The sequence below is a fragment of the Drosophila erecta genome, unplaced genomic scaffold, assembly GCF_003286155.1.
Source record: "Drosophila erecta strain 14021-0224.00,06,07 unplaced genomic scaffold, DereRS2 tig00000000-arrow-pilon, whole genome shotgun sequence".
Lineage (NCBI taxonomy): Eukaryota > Metazoa > Arthropoda > Insecta > Diptera > Drosophilidae > Drosophila > Drosophila erecta.
In genome coordinates, this window is record NW_020825194.1 from 2222856 (window position 1) to 2236381 (window position 13526).

General features: G+C 47.7%; 7 protein-coding genes across 11 annotated transcripts; 3 read left to right on the forward strand and 4 right to left on the reverse strand.

Annotated features, from left to right (window-relative positions):
• Positions 1–89: 89 nt before the first annotated feature.
• LOC6554232 (dual specificity protein phosphatase 18) lies at positions 90–3633 on the forward strand. The gene is made up of 2 exons (XM_001981213.3): positions 90–390; positions 2862–3633. The coding sequence occupies exons 1-2, from the start codon at positions 308–310 to the stop codon at positions 3460–3462; spliced, it is 684 nt and encodes a 227-aa protein (XP_001981249.1). The 5' UTR covers positions 90–307; the 3' UTR covers positions 3463–3633.
• Positions 3634–3730: 97 nt separating this feature from the next.
• On the reverse strand, positions 3731–5608 carry LOC6554233 (solute carrier family 25 member 51). Its single transcript, XM_001981214.3, has 3 exons — positions 4639–5608; positions 4404–4533; positions 3731–4342 (listed from the first exon to the last, which is right to left on the reverse strand). Exons 1-3 carry the CDS (start codon positions 5187–5189, stop codon positions 4028–4030), a joined length of 996 nt encoding a protein of 331 aa, XP_001981250.1. The 5' UTR covers positions 5190–5608; the 3' UTR covers positions 3731–4027.
• Positions 5609–6077: 469 nt separating this feature from the next.
• On the forward strand, positions 6078–7077 carry LOC6554234 (60S ribosomal protein L32). 3 transcript variants are annotated; one of them, XM_015153694.2, is made up of 3 exons: positions 6078–6177; positions 6524–6623; positions 6683–7077. In XM_015153694.2, the coding sequence occupies exons 2-3, from the start codon at positions 6531–6533 to the stop codon at positions 6992–6994; spliced, it is 405 nt and encodes a 134-aa protein (XP_015009180.1). In that variant the 5' UTR covers positions 6078–6177; positions 6524–6530; the 3' UTR covers positions 6995–7077. The 3 variants fall into 3 exon arrangements, with proteins under 3 accessions (XP_015009180.1, XP_001981251.1, XP_026839629.1); XM_001981215.3 differs by having other exon boundaries at positions 6138–6324; XM_026983828.1 differs by having other exon boundaries at positions 6138–6291.
• A 199-nt stretch (positions 7078–7276) lies between these two features.
• On the reverse strand, positions 7277–8930 carry LOC6554362 (serendipity locus protein delta). The gene has a single exon (XM_001981216.3). The coding sequence runs from the start codon at positions 8750–8752 to the stop codon at positions 7457–7459; it is 1296 nt and encodes a 431-aa protein (XP_001981252.1). The 5' UTR covers positions 8753–8930; the 3' UTR covers positions 7277–7456.
• A 283-nt stretch (positions 8931–9213) lies between these two features.
• LOC6554363 (serendipity locus protein alpha) lies at positions 9214–11127 on the reverse strand. The gene has a single exon (XM_001981217.3). It carries the CDS (start codon positions 11032–11034, stop codon positions 9442–9444), a length of 1593 nt encoding a protein of 530 aa, XP_001981253.1. The 5' UTR covers positions 11035–11127; the 3' UTR covers positions 9214–9441.
• Positions 11128–11258: 131 nt separating this feature from the next.
• LOC6554364 (serendipity locus protein beta) lies at positions 11259–12607 on the reverse strand. The gene is made up of 2 exons (XM_001981218.3): positions 12410–12607; positions 11259–12356 (listed from the first exon to the last, which is right to left on the reverse strand). The coding sequence occupies exons 1-2, from the start codon at positions 12480–12482 to the stop codon at positions 11359–11361; spliced, it is 1071 nt and encodes a 356-aa protein (XP_001981254.1). The 5' UTR covers positions 12483–12607; the 3' UTR covers positions 11259–11358.
• Positions 12608–12742: 135 nt separating this feature from the next.
• LOC6554365 (sex-regulated protein janus-A) lies at positions 12743–13525 on the forward strand. Of its 3 annotated transcripts, none has more exons than XM_015153695.2 (4): positions 12743–12846; positions 12917–13078; positions 13136–13260; positions 13392–13525. In XM_015153695.2, exons 2-4 carry the CDS (start codon positions 12937–12939, stop codon positions 13482–13484), a joined length of 360 nt encoding a protein of 119 aa, XP_015009181.1. In that variant the 5' UTR covers positions 12743–12846; positions 12917–12936; the 3' UTR covers positions 13485–13525. The 3 variants fall into 3 exon arrangements, with proteins under 3 accessions (XP_015009181.1, XP_015009182.1, XP_001981255.2); XM_015153696.2 differs by having other exon boundaries at positions 12750–12850; XM_001981219.3 differs by lacking the exon at positions 12743–12846 and having other exon boundaries at positions 12857–13078.
• The last annotated feature ends 1 nt before the right edge of the window (position 13526 follows it).

Consider the following 13526-nt stretch of genomic DNA (forward strand, 5'->3'; position numbering starts at 1 on the left):
GATGCCCACCTTTGGCTCACGCACCTCGGCGCGCAAATTCACCACATCAACTCGAACTGAAAACGTTTTTCAAAAGCATTTCTGTTCGTCGGCCAGTCGTCGTTGGTTTGCCAAAAAGAACAGTATTGTTTCCCCCACGAGTTCCCAAAAGAACTTCAGTTTGTTTACCGAATCGAATCGAATAGAATCGCCGGAGAGCGAGCAAGGCGGAAAATAGTTTTAAATTTGGCCTGGAATCCGCGGAATTTGTTTATTGTGGAGCGTAAATTCCAGATTAAGTGGCGCGCGAATTCTTGAGCCCATAGACATGCAGGAGTTAATAGTCGGCGGCATCGCCATCAGCGCCGTCCCCTTTGCCAACGAGACTGTCGAGAAGGAAAATCGCCAAAAGTAAGTAATTTCACGCACATGTCACAGGCTCCTGCCAAGTACACATTTCTGTGGTCGACATTTGAGCCCGTTTTGTTAGCCACAAACACTAAACTAGTGCCAAACACGCTGCTCGAGGTCGCTATGATGTCACCTCAGCGAACCTTTGTTGCTGCCTACCACCTAATTGGTTGAGTTTATAAATAATTGCACCTGAATCGAACAGCTAGTCAGTTTTTCTTTAGGGTAATTGCAATCAGCATAGCCCATTATATTCACTTTAGTGATCAGCTTTGAGATATTAATACAAATACAATTGTCCACCTAAAGGACAAAAATATGTCCATACATATGGGCAAAAAGCAACATATGCAGCCCATTTGGCCACATGCGTTTTTCAAATACGATTTGTTTTTGAGCCAAATTCCAATCTGAATGCCGATGTACTAACATGCGAGCATATTTCGCAAGTGTCCCAATTTATTGAAGGCGGAAATCGAGTCGGAACTGAATGCTTTTCATTGAAATGCATAATGCATGGGGCTGTATTTGAATATTTGAATTATTCTTGAGTTTTTGGCGCATTTCTGGCATTCTTTATCGGAGGCCCTGACTCTGACAATTGAATTCAAGGACGGCATAATTGCCAAAATGAAATTAGTCATTTATCATGGGGCAGACGGAGGTCTGTCTGCAGCTCTGTCAAAGTTTTGGCAGTCGAAAAATACGGATTTTGTGGCCCGAGGTAAATCTCAAAATCTGGGATGTAAGAAATCTTGCGGGTTCGAGCCCTCTCCACGATGACAGGAATAGCTAGTTTGATAGCCTCAGAAGATCAGCGAATTTTCCCCACCCATTAACCTAGATTCCCCAGAAACAACAATCATGTGATGGACAATGCAGACGAGCCCAGCGACAAGGATTTCAGATTCCATCGCTCCGTGGCGAAATCATAAATAATGGACTTGGAATTCGAAAGCATCTCAATTTGTTCTTGCTTTTATTTTTGCATTCGGCAATAAAATAACGAAAGCATCGGACGGTGCGAAATATTTTAATTTCACTTATTTTCAAATCAAGAAATTTTCTGCCGATGCCAATGGATGCCACTTTGGTCTAGTGAAAGTGACCGATGATTAATTTTGGCGCCGTGCCAGTGGAATTTGTGATTATTATTTAATGACGACGAAGAGTCGCCGTAAACATATAATAAAACCAAAAGGAACAAGCCATTTTGACACACAGAAAGTGGCAATACACTTGTTAGGATAAAGTAGTTTTGAGAGGCTTTAATATTGTTTTAAAATAAATGTAACTTGTTAAGTACCACAAAGGTGGTCAGCATTTTATTTTAGGAAAGATACTCTGGCGAATCTTTTCAGAAACAGCATTATTCCACGGGATTTTTAAACTATGCGAATATCTTTAGTTTCTTGCGAAGGGTATAGCTTCTTCGTCTTAGAATCAGCAGAGTGCTCAATTTTACATTTACATTCCTCAGTGGCAGGAGCTTTTGGAGGGCGATGACAGCAGCGGAAGATGGAAGGGGATTGGCACCTTCTATTTGATCTCTGATGACTGGGGGTATGTGGATGCCGGGGGTTGGGAGATTGCGATGGAGAGGGCGCGGAGGAACCAGATGGCAGACCTCTGTTTTCATTATAAAGCTGGAACTTAGGAAGTGTCTCCATCAAAATATGTATGATAAAATTACATAAAGACACCAATGACTAATCCCATTGCTTTCTTTGCTGATCACTCGCTATATGCAGCAGTTATCAGAGGTAACTGACCCCTTAGCGTCCCTAGCCAAACAGACTAATCCAAAAGATCGAAGATGCAGTGGTTAGTATCCCATTATGCGATGACTGATCTGTTTGTTTACGCATTCGCCACATACCATTATAGAAGCATGCTATTTTCACATCGCCTCCATTTATTATACACTCCGCGAAACTAATTATAAACAGGCATTTTTGAGGTGTACAGATACAAATTTGGCTATATACATATGTAGGTATTTTCGGCAATATGTTTATTGTTTGTGCCTACGCAGCGCAGAAAACCATGACGTCGACCCATAAATACGTAGGTGATGGGAGGGATCCGCTGGGATCTGCTGGGATTGGATGGGTTGAGTTGTTTTCGATGGATTCGATGATTTAGTTTCCATTCACAAAATTATCCACAGAGCTGTGGCAGTACTACGCAAAAAAACAAGAATACCTGCCATTTGTTTATGGCCCATTTGTGTGTTTGGCTTAGCAGCAGTTGTTCTCCTTTGTTCGCCCGAGAAATGTTCTTATTTTATCGGGTCTTTCACCCACTTTGAAGTGCACCAGGTTATCCAGCCAAAATATTTACGCAGCAACATTTGGCAGAGTCCCCAAAACTTTTGTATCTACATCTATAGAATTGCATAAGCTTTTCTTTGTTTACAAAAAACACAAGTCCATAATACTCACTATTCTGTGCTCTTTGATTCCTTGCAGCCAGCTAAGTGCATCCAAGTTAGAGGACCATACACCGTTTCCCGGCCTGTCCCGCCTCACTCCATCGCTGATCCTCTGCGGAGCTGCGGCTGTGGTGCCCGCCCACATGGACAAGCTGGGCGTGAGCTGCGTCATCAATGTGGCGCCCGAGCTGCCGGACACACCACTGCCCAGCCAGAAGAGTCCGCTCTACCTGCGCATCATGGCCCAGGATCGCTCCGAGGTGGACTTGTCCAAGCACTTCGATGAGGCGGCCGATCTGATCGAGGAGGTGCGCCTCTCCGGTGGCTGCACTTTGATCCACTGCGTGGCCGGGGTCAGTCGCTCGGCCAGTCTGTGCCTGGCCTATCTGATAAAGCACGCTGGGATGAGTCTGCGCGAGGCCTACAAGCATGTGCAGGCCATCAGGCCTCAGGTGCGCCCGAACTCGGGATTCTTCCAGCAGCTGAGGCGATACGAGCTGGAGCTGAGGGGCAGCAGCTCAGTGGCCATGGTGTACTTCGCCTCACTGGACAAGGAGATTCCCGACATACTGGAGCCCGAGTACAGGGCCATGGAGGACTTCTACCAGCGTTACCGCAGCTCCCTTAAACGGCGATAGGCCGCCTGGTGTGCTGCACTTAATCTTACTTGTGATATTCGTACCCTACCACTAGCCCTAGATTAGATCTTTAAATTCTGTGTGCTTATAGATAACCATGAAATGCTGAAACTTACATAAGATGTACGCCTAAGCCTCGTAATTACAAATACACTTTTATTTTCATTTAAGAACATTGAATTTACCGCGTAAATTAATCAGTTTTAGTATCTTCAATGAATCACAAAGTCATTAGCGAACAAACAACGCACTCGTATTATATCGCTCATCATCTAGTATTATTTACACGTACTCGAATAGTAGCTAACTAAACCGTAACTCGTAGATTGGGTACCTTTAAATGCTCACGTTGTATTGTACTTGGCATCCGCGGGGCGAATTGAATAGATATACAGATATGAGGAGGATGTGTGTATATACATTAACACCTAGAATTCAGCATCGCAACACGAGCGACTTAGATGAGACTTAAATCGAACGAAATAATTGGCTAGCTAAAGGCAGAAGTAACCGTTTGTGTACAATCAGCTAAGTTAACCCTAGTTCTACTCCCGAAACGCCGCATTTACTCCGAGGCTAGTGGCAACTGGGGCTGCTGCTGCATCACTTTCTTCAGATTTTCGTACGCCGTGTTCATGATGCCCCAGCTGATAAAGGAACGGCCTGTGTTGAAAGCGCATCCGCGGTAGAAGTGGCCGATGCGGCGATCGCGCTCTACGTAAATTCGCTTGCACGCCTGCCAGCTGCCCTCTGACCTCTGGCCCATCTCACTCTGCAGCGACACCTTGATCACGTTGAGCGGATAAAATATTGTGCTTATGCTCGCCCCGATCACGGCGCCCGCTATGAACTCCTGGGCCGTTCGAGTGGACACTGATTTCTGTGGGTTGTTTTTAGGTTTCTTAGTATGTTTCTTCAGGGGATCAGGTGCTGATACTCACTCTTTTGGGCAGCCGGACGCTGGCCTCCTCTCGCAGCACAAAGAATAACGCGTTGGACAGGCCGTTACGCCAAAATACTGGTTCAAGTCCCCTGTAGAGCTCCCGGTAGCCGTGGTGGGATACCACATACCTGCGGAATGATAAAATGCCATAAGAAATTGTATTTCTCAAAGTGAAAGATCCGTCTATCACAAACATACGTATGGTGACCTATAGTCGCCTTTGTTCTGCTCACCTGAATGCGTTTGGTGTGTTGGAGAAGTGCTGATGGAACTTGGAGTCCGCCAGGAGGGTTTGCACCCGTTCGAAGGGCAGGAGGATGGACTCGGCGCTACCGGCGACCACACCCGCTATCACCTTGGCCCCGTAGTCGTTCAGGCGGTAGTCCTCCACGAGGTACCTCCTCGTCCCGTCGAACACCCCGAACATGATGGACAGGGAGATGGTCTTCTGGGCGAGCGGCGGGAGCATTCCGCGGTAAAGGAATCCCAGTCCCTCGTGACGCAGCTGCGCAAAGGCCGAGGTGATGGGCACACCGTGCAGCATCTGCCGGAAGATCATCTTATAGATGGGATAGGTGACCGCGATGTTGACGAAGGCAGCTCCGCATCCGCAGGCGAACTCCTCCCACTGGAAGGAGCCGAAGAATCGCTCCGAGAAAACGCTGCCATGCAGCTGTTTTCCCGCAGCCCCGTCTCCATGGCTGTGGGGTCTTCCGGATGGTAGCCTTTTGGGGGGCGGTGGGTCGGTGGTTTTCGCGACATTTGGTGCTCCATCGTCATTCATCTTGCTGCTGTCCTATCTTTAATTCGGGTGTGTGGAGAAGTGCGCATTTGTCACCGCGTTACCATTGTAACTACTCACACACGGGGATTGTGCTGGTTTGTTTTGGTTTCGATTCGCATTGGTTTTAATTATATAATAATGAAGAAGAACCACGGTTTGACGGCCACCGCCAGTGTGACCGTCGCTGGACCTCTGGTGCATACCAAAGGACTCTGTTATCCAAATTTTTCGCAAGCCAAAGGGCCAACAAAACTAATTTTTTGACGTACACTAATTTGCAACAGCGGCTTTGGGGTTTGTACTCGCACTTTTCGGCAATGTGAAACTTATGCTTTTATCGCATTGTGTAAACAAAAACTTATTTTAACATTTATTTTAAATATTCTTAACAGTACGTTTAACAGCACTGTCAGTTTCTTTTGATCGAATCACCCTGTGCACTGTCGCAAGGACCACCCTGTGGACCCGGAATTTATCGTGCGTCAATTTGGATTGGGTTTTTCTAAAATCAACGACTTGGAAGCTTACATATCAGCCTCCATAAACTCGGAAACACCTGCTCATCGATCTCTTCTGTCAGCTTTTTACTTTCCCATTCCTATCTTTTTATTGTTGTTTCACAGGTGACGGTGCTGTAAAATGCCTAGTCAACAGCTGTTGCAACCAGTGTACAAAAGAAATATCTTTATGCTGCACATTGGGACAAGATGCAAGGCATGTTAATAAAACTAACCAACTCTATGAAGCTAAAAATGGTTCTAATCTTAGTTTCACATACCATCACAGTTGTTCTGGTCGTCCTATTTGTAAATGATTGAACTTGCAAAACTTGGAGGCCGCGAAAAGATTTAAATTCATCAACCGATGTTTCGCATCACATTGCATAGCATCGCCACAAACAAAAATATCGGCGACAACATCGACGCTCGAAATATCGATGTTTTTTCACACCACCAACTTTTTCTTTTCGCTTCTGGTTTCCGGCAAGGTATGTGCGTGATTTTAGGCCCACGTGTATTTCTATAACTTTTTAGCCGTAATTCTCGGTTTTGGCGGTTACAAGTTGAACTGAGTTGGTCCGTCCGCCGTTCGCAAGTGTGCGGTTCGTATTTCGACCAAATTCGGACTGATTCCTGTGAGAGTTCGCCAAATGGCTTCTGTTTGTGTTGGAAATTCGTGGGGCAACATACCGGAAACTCGATGGTTACTGCCTAAGAAGCCACCCCAACCTTGTTGATTTCTGCATTAGTCTATTATTAGCTTGATAAGTGATAAGCCCCGTGGGCTAGTTGATGCCCAGTGCACTAATGGCTGCTTTTGTTGTGCCCTTCCAGCTTCAAGATGACCATCCGCCCAGCATACAGGCCCAAGATCGTGAAGAAGCGCACCAAGCACTTCATCCGCCACCAGTCGGATCGATATGCTAAGCTGTCGGTGAGTGCTAACGAGAATTGTATCGGAAACCCGTGCTTTATCAACTTGTTTGCTTGCAGCACAAATGGCGTAAGCCCAAGGGTATCGACAACAGAGTGCGTCGCCGCTTCAAGGGACAGTATCTGATGCCCAACATCGGTTACGGATCGAACAAGCGCACCCGCCACATGCTGCCCACCGGATTCAAGAAGTTCCTGGTGCACAACGTGCGGGAGCTGGAGGTCCTGCTCATGCAGAACCGCGTCTACTGCGGCGAGATCGCCCATGGCGTCTCCTCCAAGAAGCGCAAGGAGATCGTCGAGCGCGCCAAGCAGCTGTCGGTCCGCCTCACCAACCCCAACGGTCGCCTGCGTTCTCAAGAGAACGAGTAAGCTTAAGATTCTTGAGAGTTCTTGTAACGTGGTCGGAATACACATTTGTAAACGTTAATATACCGGACTTTTAGTTAAAAGGATGTGCGAATGCCGCGTGCAGTTGTCATTTCTGAGATTGGGATACCACCATAAAAGTAGCACCGCCGTATAAATAATATGTGCATGCGATAATGGCCTTTCTGATAGCAGGTGCCTTGAATTTATAGAAGAATACAGATTAATTTACGTGTCGAAACTAAGCAGCCTTTTATATTGAAAGAGAAAGATTATATAAAATCGTAATTATATATTTTCATGATTATGTTACAGGACAGGGTACAATTATTTTGAAAAATGTCTAAATCAAACGCAGTATTCGAATACCAGTAAATTATATTTTGTAGGGTTCTACAATAATCAAGTACAAAGAGAAGGAAATAATCTAGGGAAATACAATTACTTATTGTAGGCAATGGTAGTTTATTTCAAGACTACGTCGTGATCAAATTGCAAGTGGTGCTCGAGCTCCTTCTTGTTCTCGAAGTTCGTGTTGCAAATGAGGCAGAAGCCGCTGTTCTCATCGTTGTCGGACATGATGACGGTGACGGCCGCCTCCGATTCGTCGACGTCCACATGCAGCTCCTCCACCACCTGCTGCTCATCGGCGGGCGCCTCCTCCCGCACCCCGTAGACCACGTCACCCTCGTGGGTCTTCATGTGCATCTTGAGGGTGTAGCGCTCGGTGAAGGACTTGGGGCAGACGGAGCAGTAGTGTCTTGGCCGGTTCTCCTTGTGAATGAGCGTGTGATGGTTGAAGGTCTTACGCGACTTGAACGACACATTGCAGATGCTGCAAATGATGGGGTTCTCCTCGGCCTCGTGGCGCAGCCGGTGGTTGTAGAGCAGGTTGTCCTGGGAGAATCTCAGGCCGCACTTCTCGCACTGGTACTTCTTCTTGTCCCAGTGCATGCGCATGTGGCGCAGGGTGTTCACCGGGCGCGAGAAGCTCTTGGGACAGTAGCGGCACTGCTTTTCCGTCTTGCCCTCGTGCAGATTCATGTGCAGCTCCAAGTACTCCTCGTCGCGCCGAATTACCCCGCAGATGGGGCAGATGTGGTTGGGCTGCTTGGAGTGCTCCTCGCTGGTGTGCTTCTGTAGTTGATACCAGGAGTTGTAGACCTTGCCGCAGGTGGTGCACTCCTGCTTGACGCGCTTCTTCGTGGGTCTGTCCTCGCCATCCGAGGACTTGCCATACTGGGCCTCGGAGTCGCCCACCTCCACGTCCTCGCAGATGAACTCCTCGTCGTCGTCGTCGTCCTCCTCCTCATCCTCGAACTCTCTCTTTATCTCCGAGTCGGACTCCTCCGGATCCTTGACCAGCTCCACGAAAAGGGCTTCCGCTTCGGCATCGGCATCTGTGTCGACATCGCTTTGGGGGATCTCCACCTCCTCCACGAGTATGTCCTCGCCGGACTCCGGCACCTCGAACTCGGACTTTAGAGCGCCCTTTAGCTGGTTCGTCAGCCTCTTCTGGGTGGTCATCAGGTTCACCATGATCGTGTCGTAGTCGGAGAGCTCCTGGAAGCAGCGCGGGCACAGCCGGGCGCTGGCCTTCAGGTCCAGCGACGTCTGGATGCAGTTGGCCAGGTGGGTGAGCACCAGGGACACTGTTTTCTGCGACGACGGCACCTTGGCCGACAGCTTCTCGTAGCGCATGGAGCTGGAGGAGCCCGTGTCGCTCAGCTCTACGGCGCCGCAGAAGAAGCAGGTGTCCATTGCGCCGACGGTTGTCCTTACAGCGATTCCGGGTCCGGCGGCTTTTGTTTACAACCTTTTAAATTGTGTATGGAATTTAATAGAGTTGGCAAAATGATGAATATCGGAGGCTATACTAAAACGCGTGAAATGCAACCATGGCATCATGTCACCAGGGCTGGCGAACGATGTCAAATGACGCTGGGGCCGGAACGGTGGGAATGAAACAGGGTGTAGTAAAATTTTACATTTACAAGTTGAATATTTAACAAATATTTTCGCTAAATATGGCTAACGGAAATGTAATTTTTTAAAACCTTTTTTAAGATGTTAAATGAAGTACAGAGAATGTTGGCGTTAAGGAAATATAGTATATGTTGTTGCTTATGTTTGTGTATTGGTTTCAATTACCCAAGTTTACTAGTAGTATTTAATTTGATATTTGAATAATTTAATTTGTAAAAGTTGTTTAAAACTGTATGTTTTTATTGTATTTTATATAAATTATGCGAATGGCTTCAACTTAATGAAGTCATTACATAAATATATACAAGGTGCGTTCCAAAGTAAACAGAAATTGGTAGCTACATAGAATTTTTTTAAAATATATGTTCAATATTAATTAAACACTTCAAGCTAATGAAGCATTACAAAATTATCAGTTATATTTCCTATAGACGTGCCCATGTATTTAGAATATGGCTTGCCGGTCAATCTAATCTAAGAATTTCTGTGATTTGAAAACTAATAAGATCGCTTTCATTGTGACAGGATTCAGCAAGTGAGTCCTGTGGCCCGAAAACTGAGCAATTTCGGGTTTGCTTTACAAAGGAGCGATGTCTTTTGCCAATGGAACGGCTGTTCCGCACAAAAGTGCGGGTTGCATTTAAGGGAACTTGAGCTGCGGAGGCAACTGAGGATTCGGGTTCCAGGTTATCCTTGCTTATCAAGTCCCTCAGCTTGGCCAGAACGGAGTACAGTATCTTAAGACGCTTCACGATGCGCTTGGGGTCCAATGGGATGTCCAGGTTAACCACAGCCTGGCACTCCCGCAGGATCAAGATGAGATCCTTGTGCACCCGCTTGCCATCTTCACTGAGTCCCGAATAATTAACGGGCAACCGAAAGTGCTCCACCAGAACACCGCCCCTCTGGACAATCAGTTTCAGATGGTTTCTGTCCTGAACGTGGATCCTCTCGCCCAGCATGTCCAGGTAGTTGTTTATCAGGGAGCAGCTATCGATGATTTCGTGGATGACGTTCCGAAAGATCAACAGCTCCTGGTTGAAATGTTCCTGCAAGACATCAGCGTGGTGTGCGGATGAAATGGACTCTGGCAACTGGAGAGCTGGTACAATGCAGGCATCCAGGGATTCCAATGAAGCCAGACAACTCCTGACAATTGTCTTAGTTTTGATGTCCTGGGAGAAGGCTATGGCCAGCACCCCAATCTGCTGAATGCGATCCATATTGGTGTCGAATGCGGAGATTAGTTCCCGAGCTCCCACAGAATCCCTTTGCAGTGTCTCCTTCAGCTTCTCCACCGAAGTGTTTTCCAGATCTATCAGACTGACGAACAGTAAGTGCAGCAGTGCCTCATTTAGGAAGGATTCCAGTGCATATAGGGCCCGTTCCAGGGAGAGGGCCTCCAGCTTTCGATGCCCACTGTTGGGCTCACCCGCCTCCTCGTGGAAAGTGGCACATTCGGTGAGTAAGGTCTCGCACAGAGCACTCAAAGCCTTCTTGTCCGACTTAATGGCCACATTGGCAAAGGCCAGGGCGTGGCGAACGATGTGATTAACTATGCTGGCCAGCTGATAGGTGTCCTCCGTGAAGCTCTCCTCCAGAATGTGCAGCGAGTTGTTGCTCTGCTGGGCCAGCTTCTCCATGTAGTCATCCAAGTGGTCCAGTGCCAGGTCCATTAGCTCTACGAAGGAGTGGTCCTCTAGGTTCTTGACTGGGGCTACGTTGCTTTCCAGTTGCGTCAAGGAGACGAGCAGTCGTCGCAGGCACCAGTCCAAGCGATCGAGGAAGTGCTGCCTGGTCATCTGCGGCGCCTCCATGCTGATGGTCCTCTCCAGGTGGGTGATGCAGGTTACCACCTGGGTGAGGCACAGAAAGATGGTCTCCACATCTAGGTTGGCGCCACTGGGCGCCACCTCCGGCAGTCTGGCTTTCAGATCGCTGGCAAAGTCCAAGAAAGTGGCGCAGAACTCGTTCAGCCAGCCAATGTTGCCGGTGCTGCTGTAACCCTCGGCGATTAGCTCGCTGCAAGTGTTTAACTGAACCAATAACGACTCCATACTCCTCAATAAGATGTGCTCAGGAAAACAGAAATGTTCGACTAAGTTGTGGCAGACAGCTGGACACCTTTATATATGCCGAGCTCACAGGTAGAAAGGACGTCTTCAGAGGATTTAAAAAACATCTGCCTATTTTATGGCCACAGCCGGCGATAATTCGACAAATTCGCGAAATCCGCGATTTTACCTGTTAGAGTTCCTGGAAAACGGGCAAAGAACTGGTATTTTCCGTCAATGATTGTTTAGATTTAATTTTATGATACATACGCGCGCTTATGCACCCATCAGCTGGGCTACTTAGATTAATCTAGCAAAAGGACTACCCTAAAAGAACGTTGCGGTGGCTTCCTTGGCCTCCGCCGACTCCGGCTTCTCGACCGGCTGGTGGACTCGCTTGTGCACCTTCAGGGTGTACTTGTCCACGAACGACTTCTCGCAGTCGGGGCAGGGATAACGCGGCCGGTCCGTCTGGTGGGTGCGCAAGTGGTGCTTGTAGGTGCGCTTGGTCTTGAACTGCTGGTGGCACACCTCGCAGATCAGGGCGTTCTCCTCGGCGTCGTGCCGCATCAGATGGTTGTACATTAGCCAGGAGAGCGAGAAGCGTTCGCCGCACTTATCGCACTGGTACTTCTTTTTGTCCCAGTGCACCTCCATGTGGCGCAGGACGTTCCGCTTGTGCGAGAACTTTTTGTCGCAGTAGCGGCACTCTAGTTCTGTTTTGCCCTCGTGCAAGTTCATGTGCAGATCGAGGACCTCATCGTCCTTGACCTTTAGGCCACATACGTTGCAGGTGGCGTGCTCGCTCTTCTGGCAGGTGTCCGCCTTGATGTGCCGCTCGAGAACCTCCTGGCTGGAGAACATCTCGCCGCAGATATGGCAGGGTATCTCGGTGGTCTCGGTGAAGAACTCCTCCTCCGACGACGGCATGCTGTCGTCCGGCTCGCTGAACTGAAACTCTTCGTCGAGCATCTCCTCCTTCATGAAATCTTCCAATTCATCCCCCTCCCCCGGCTGCTTCTCGGGCTCCTTAAGGGCGGTGGCCTGGATGATCTTGAAGGCCGGCACCTGGACGCGTGCCCTCTTCGCCGCCTGCTGCTTGGCCTCCGGCTTGTCCTCCACCTGCCTGCAACCAAGGAGTGCATCCGCAATCTGGCGCTGCACTTGGCTGAGATTCCTCACCAGCCTGTCATAGTTGAAGAGGTACTCCAGGCAGTCTCGGCAGGCGGTAGAGTTGGGCAGGAGGTCCAGCCGCTGGTTTATGATCTTCTCGAAGTACTTCAGTATATCCTTGATCGGCTTAAAGGTTCCTGGCACTATGCAGCCTGTGAAAAAGTCGGCTATTGGCGATTCAGAGTACGGCGGAAGGAAGCATTACCTTCTATCAGCTGGAACACGCCCACGGACTTTTCCTTGCCGCAAACGAAGCAAAACGGACGCGTGGAGCTCATCTCAAATCCAATCGAAAAATTCGGCTTAAACAATATAATTTGTGTATATTTTGTTGTGAACGCCAGAGCTGTGCCGATAGTGGCGATGGTATTGACTGCGTGCTGTGGTGTAATCGATATATTTTCTGTCACTGATAACAACGTTTTGTTTTTGACCTTATTATATATTATTAAATATTATTGAAATATACAAATATCTAAATGTACACAAAATGTTTAAGCAAATGTTGAAAATAGGGGTTTCTTGGTAACGAAATAACTGAATATTCTTCTTTCAATAGTATCGATAGATAGGGTGAACGGAAATAAAATTATCTGGTCACATTGTTAGACTAAAGCAGCAGCATTTTTAGAAAATTTGCCGGTTGGTAAGAAGTTAAATATTATTTTTAAACACCTTTCCACAATGAATCGCTTCCAATTGCTTTCCAAAGGCCTACGACTGATTCACAAAATGTCCGAGGAAGCACTTGCCGGCGTGCCATTGGTGCACATTAGTCCAGAGGGCATCTTCAAATACGTCATGATCAATGTCATCGATGGAGGAGATGCTTCAAAGGCTGTCATCCGCGGATTTGCGGACTGCACATGGCATGGTAAGTTGGATTTACCTTACTCATTGCGTGCTACTTATGCTGGGTAATTTCCTTTAGCCGACATCTTCGATCGCGAGGAGGAGGTCTTCAAAAAACTGGGACTGCGTGCCGAGTGTCCTGGTGGTGGTCGCATCGAGCACAATCCCGACAAGAAGTACCTGAAGGTCTACGGATACTCGCAGGTGGGTCTATTTTTTTTTATTATTATTATTATTATTATTTTGAAGGTGTCCTTCAGTACTTCCTTCAGCGAAAGAGTCGCTAGGGAGTGGATATACTGGAAAATATTGCTAATCACGTCTTTCTTTCTCAGGGCTTTGGAAAAGCTGATCACGCGCAGACCAAGCGCATCCTGGCCACAAAATACCCGGATTACACGATCGAAACGTCCGATGAGGGATATTAGCTGCAATCAACAACCTAAGACTCCACATAAATACCCTGAAAT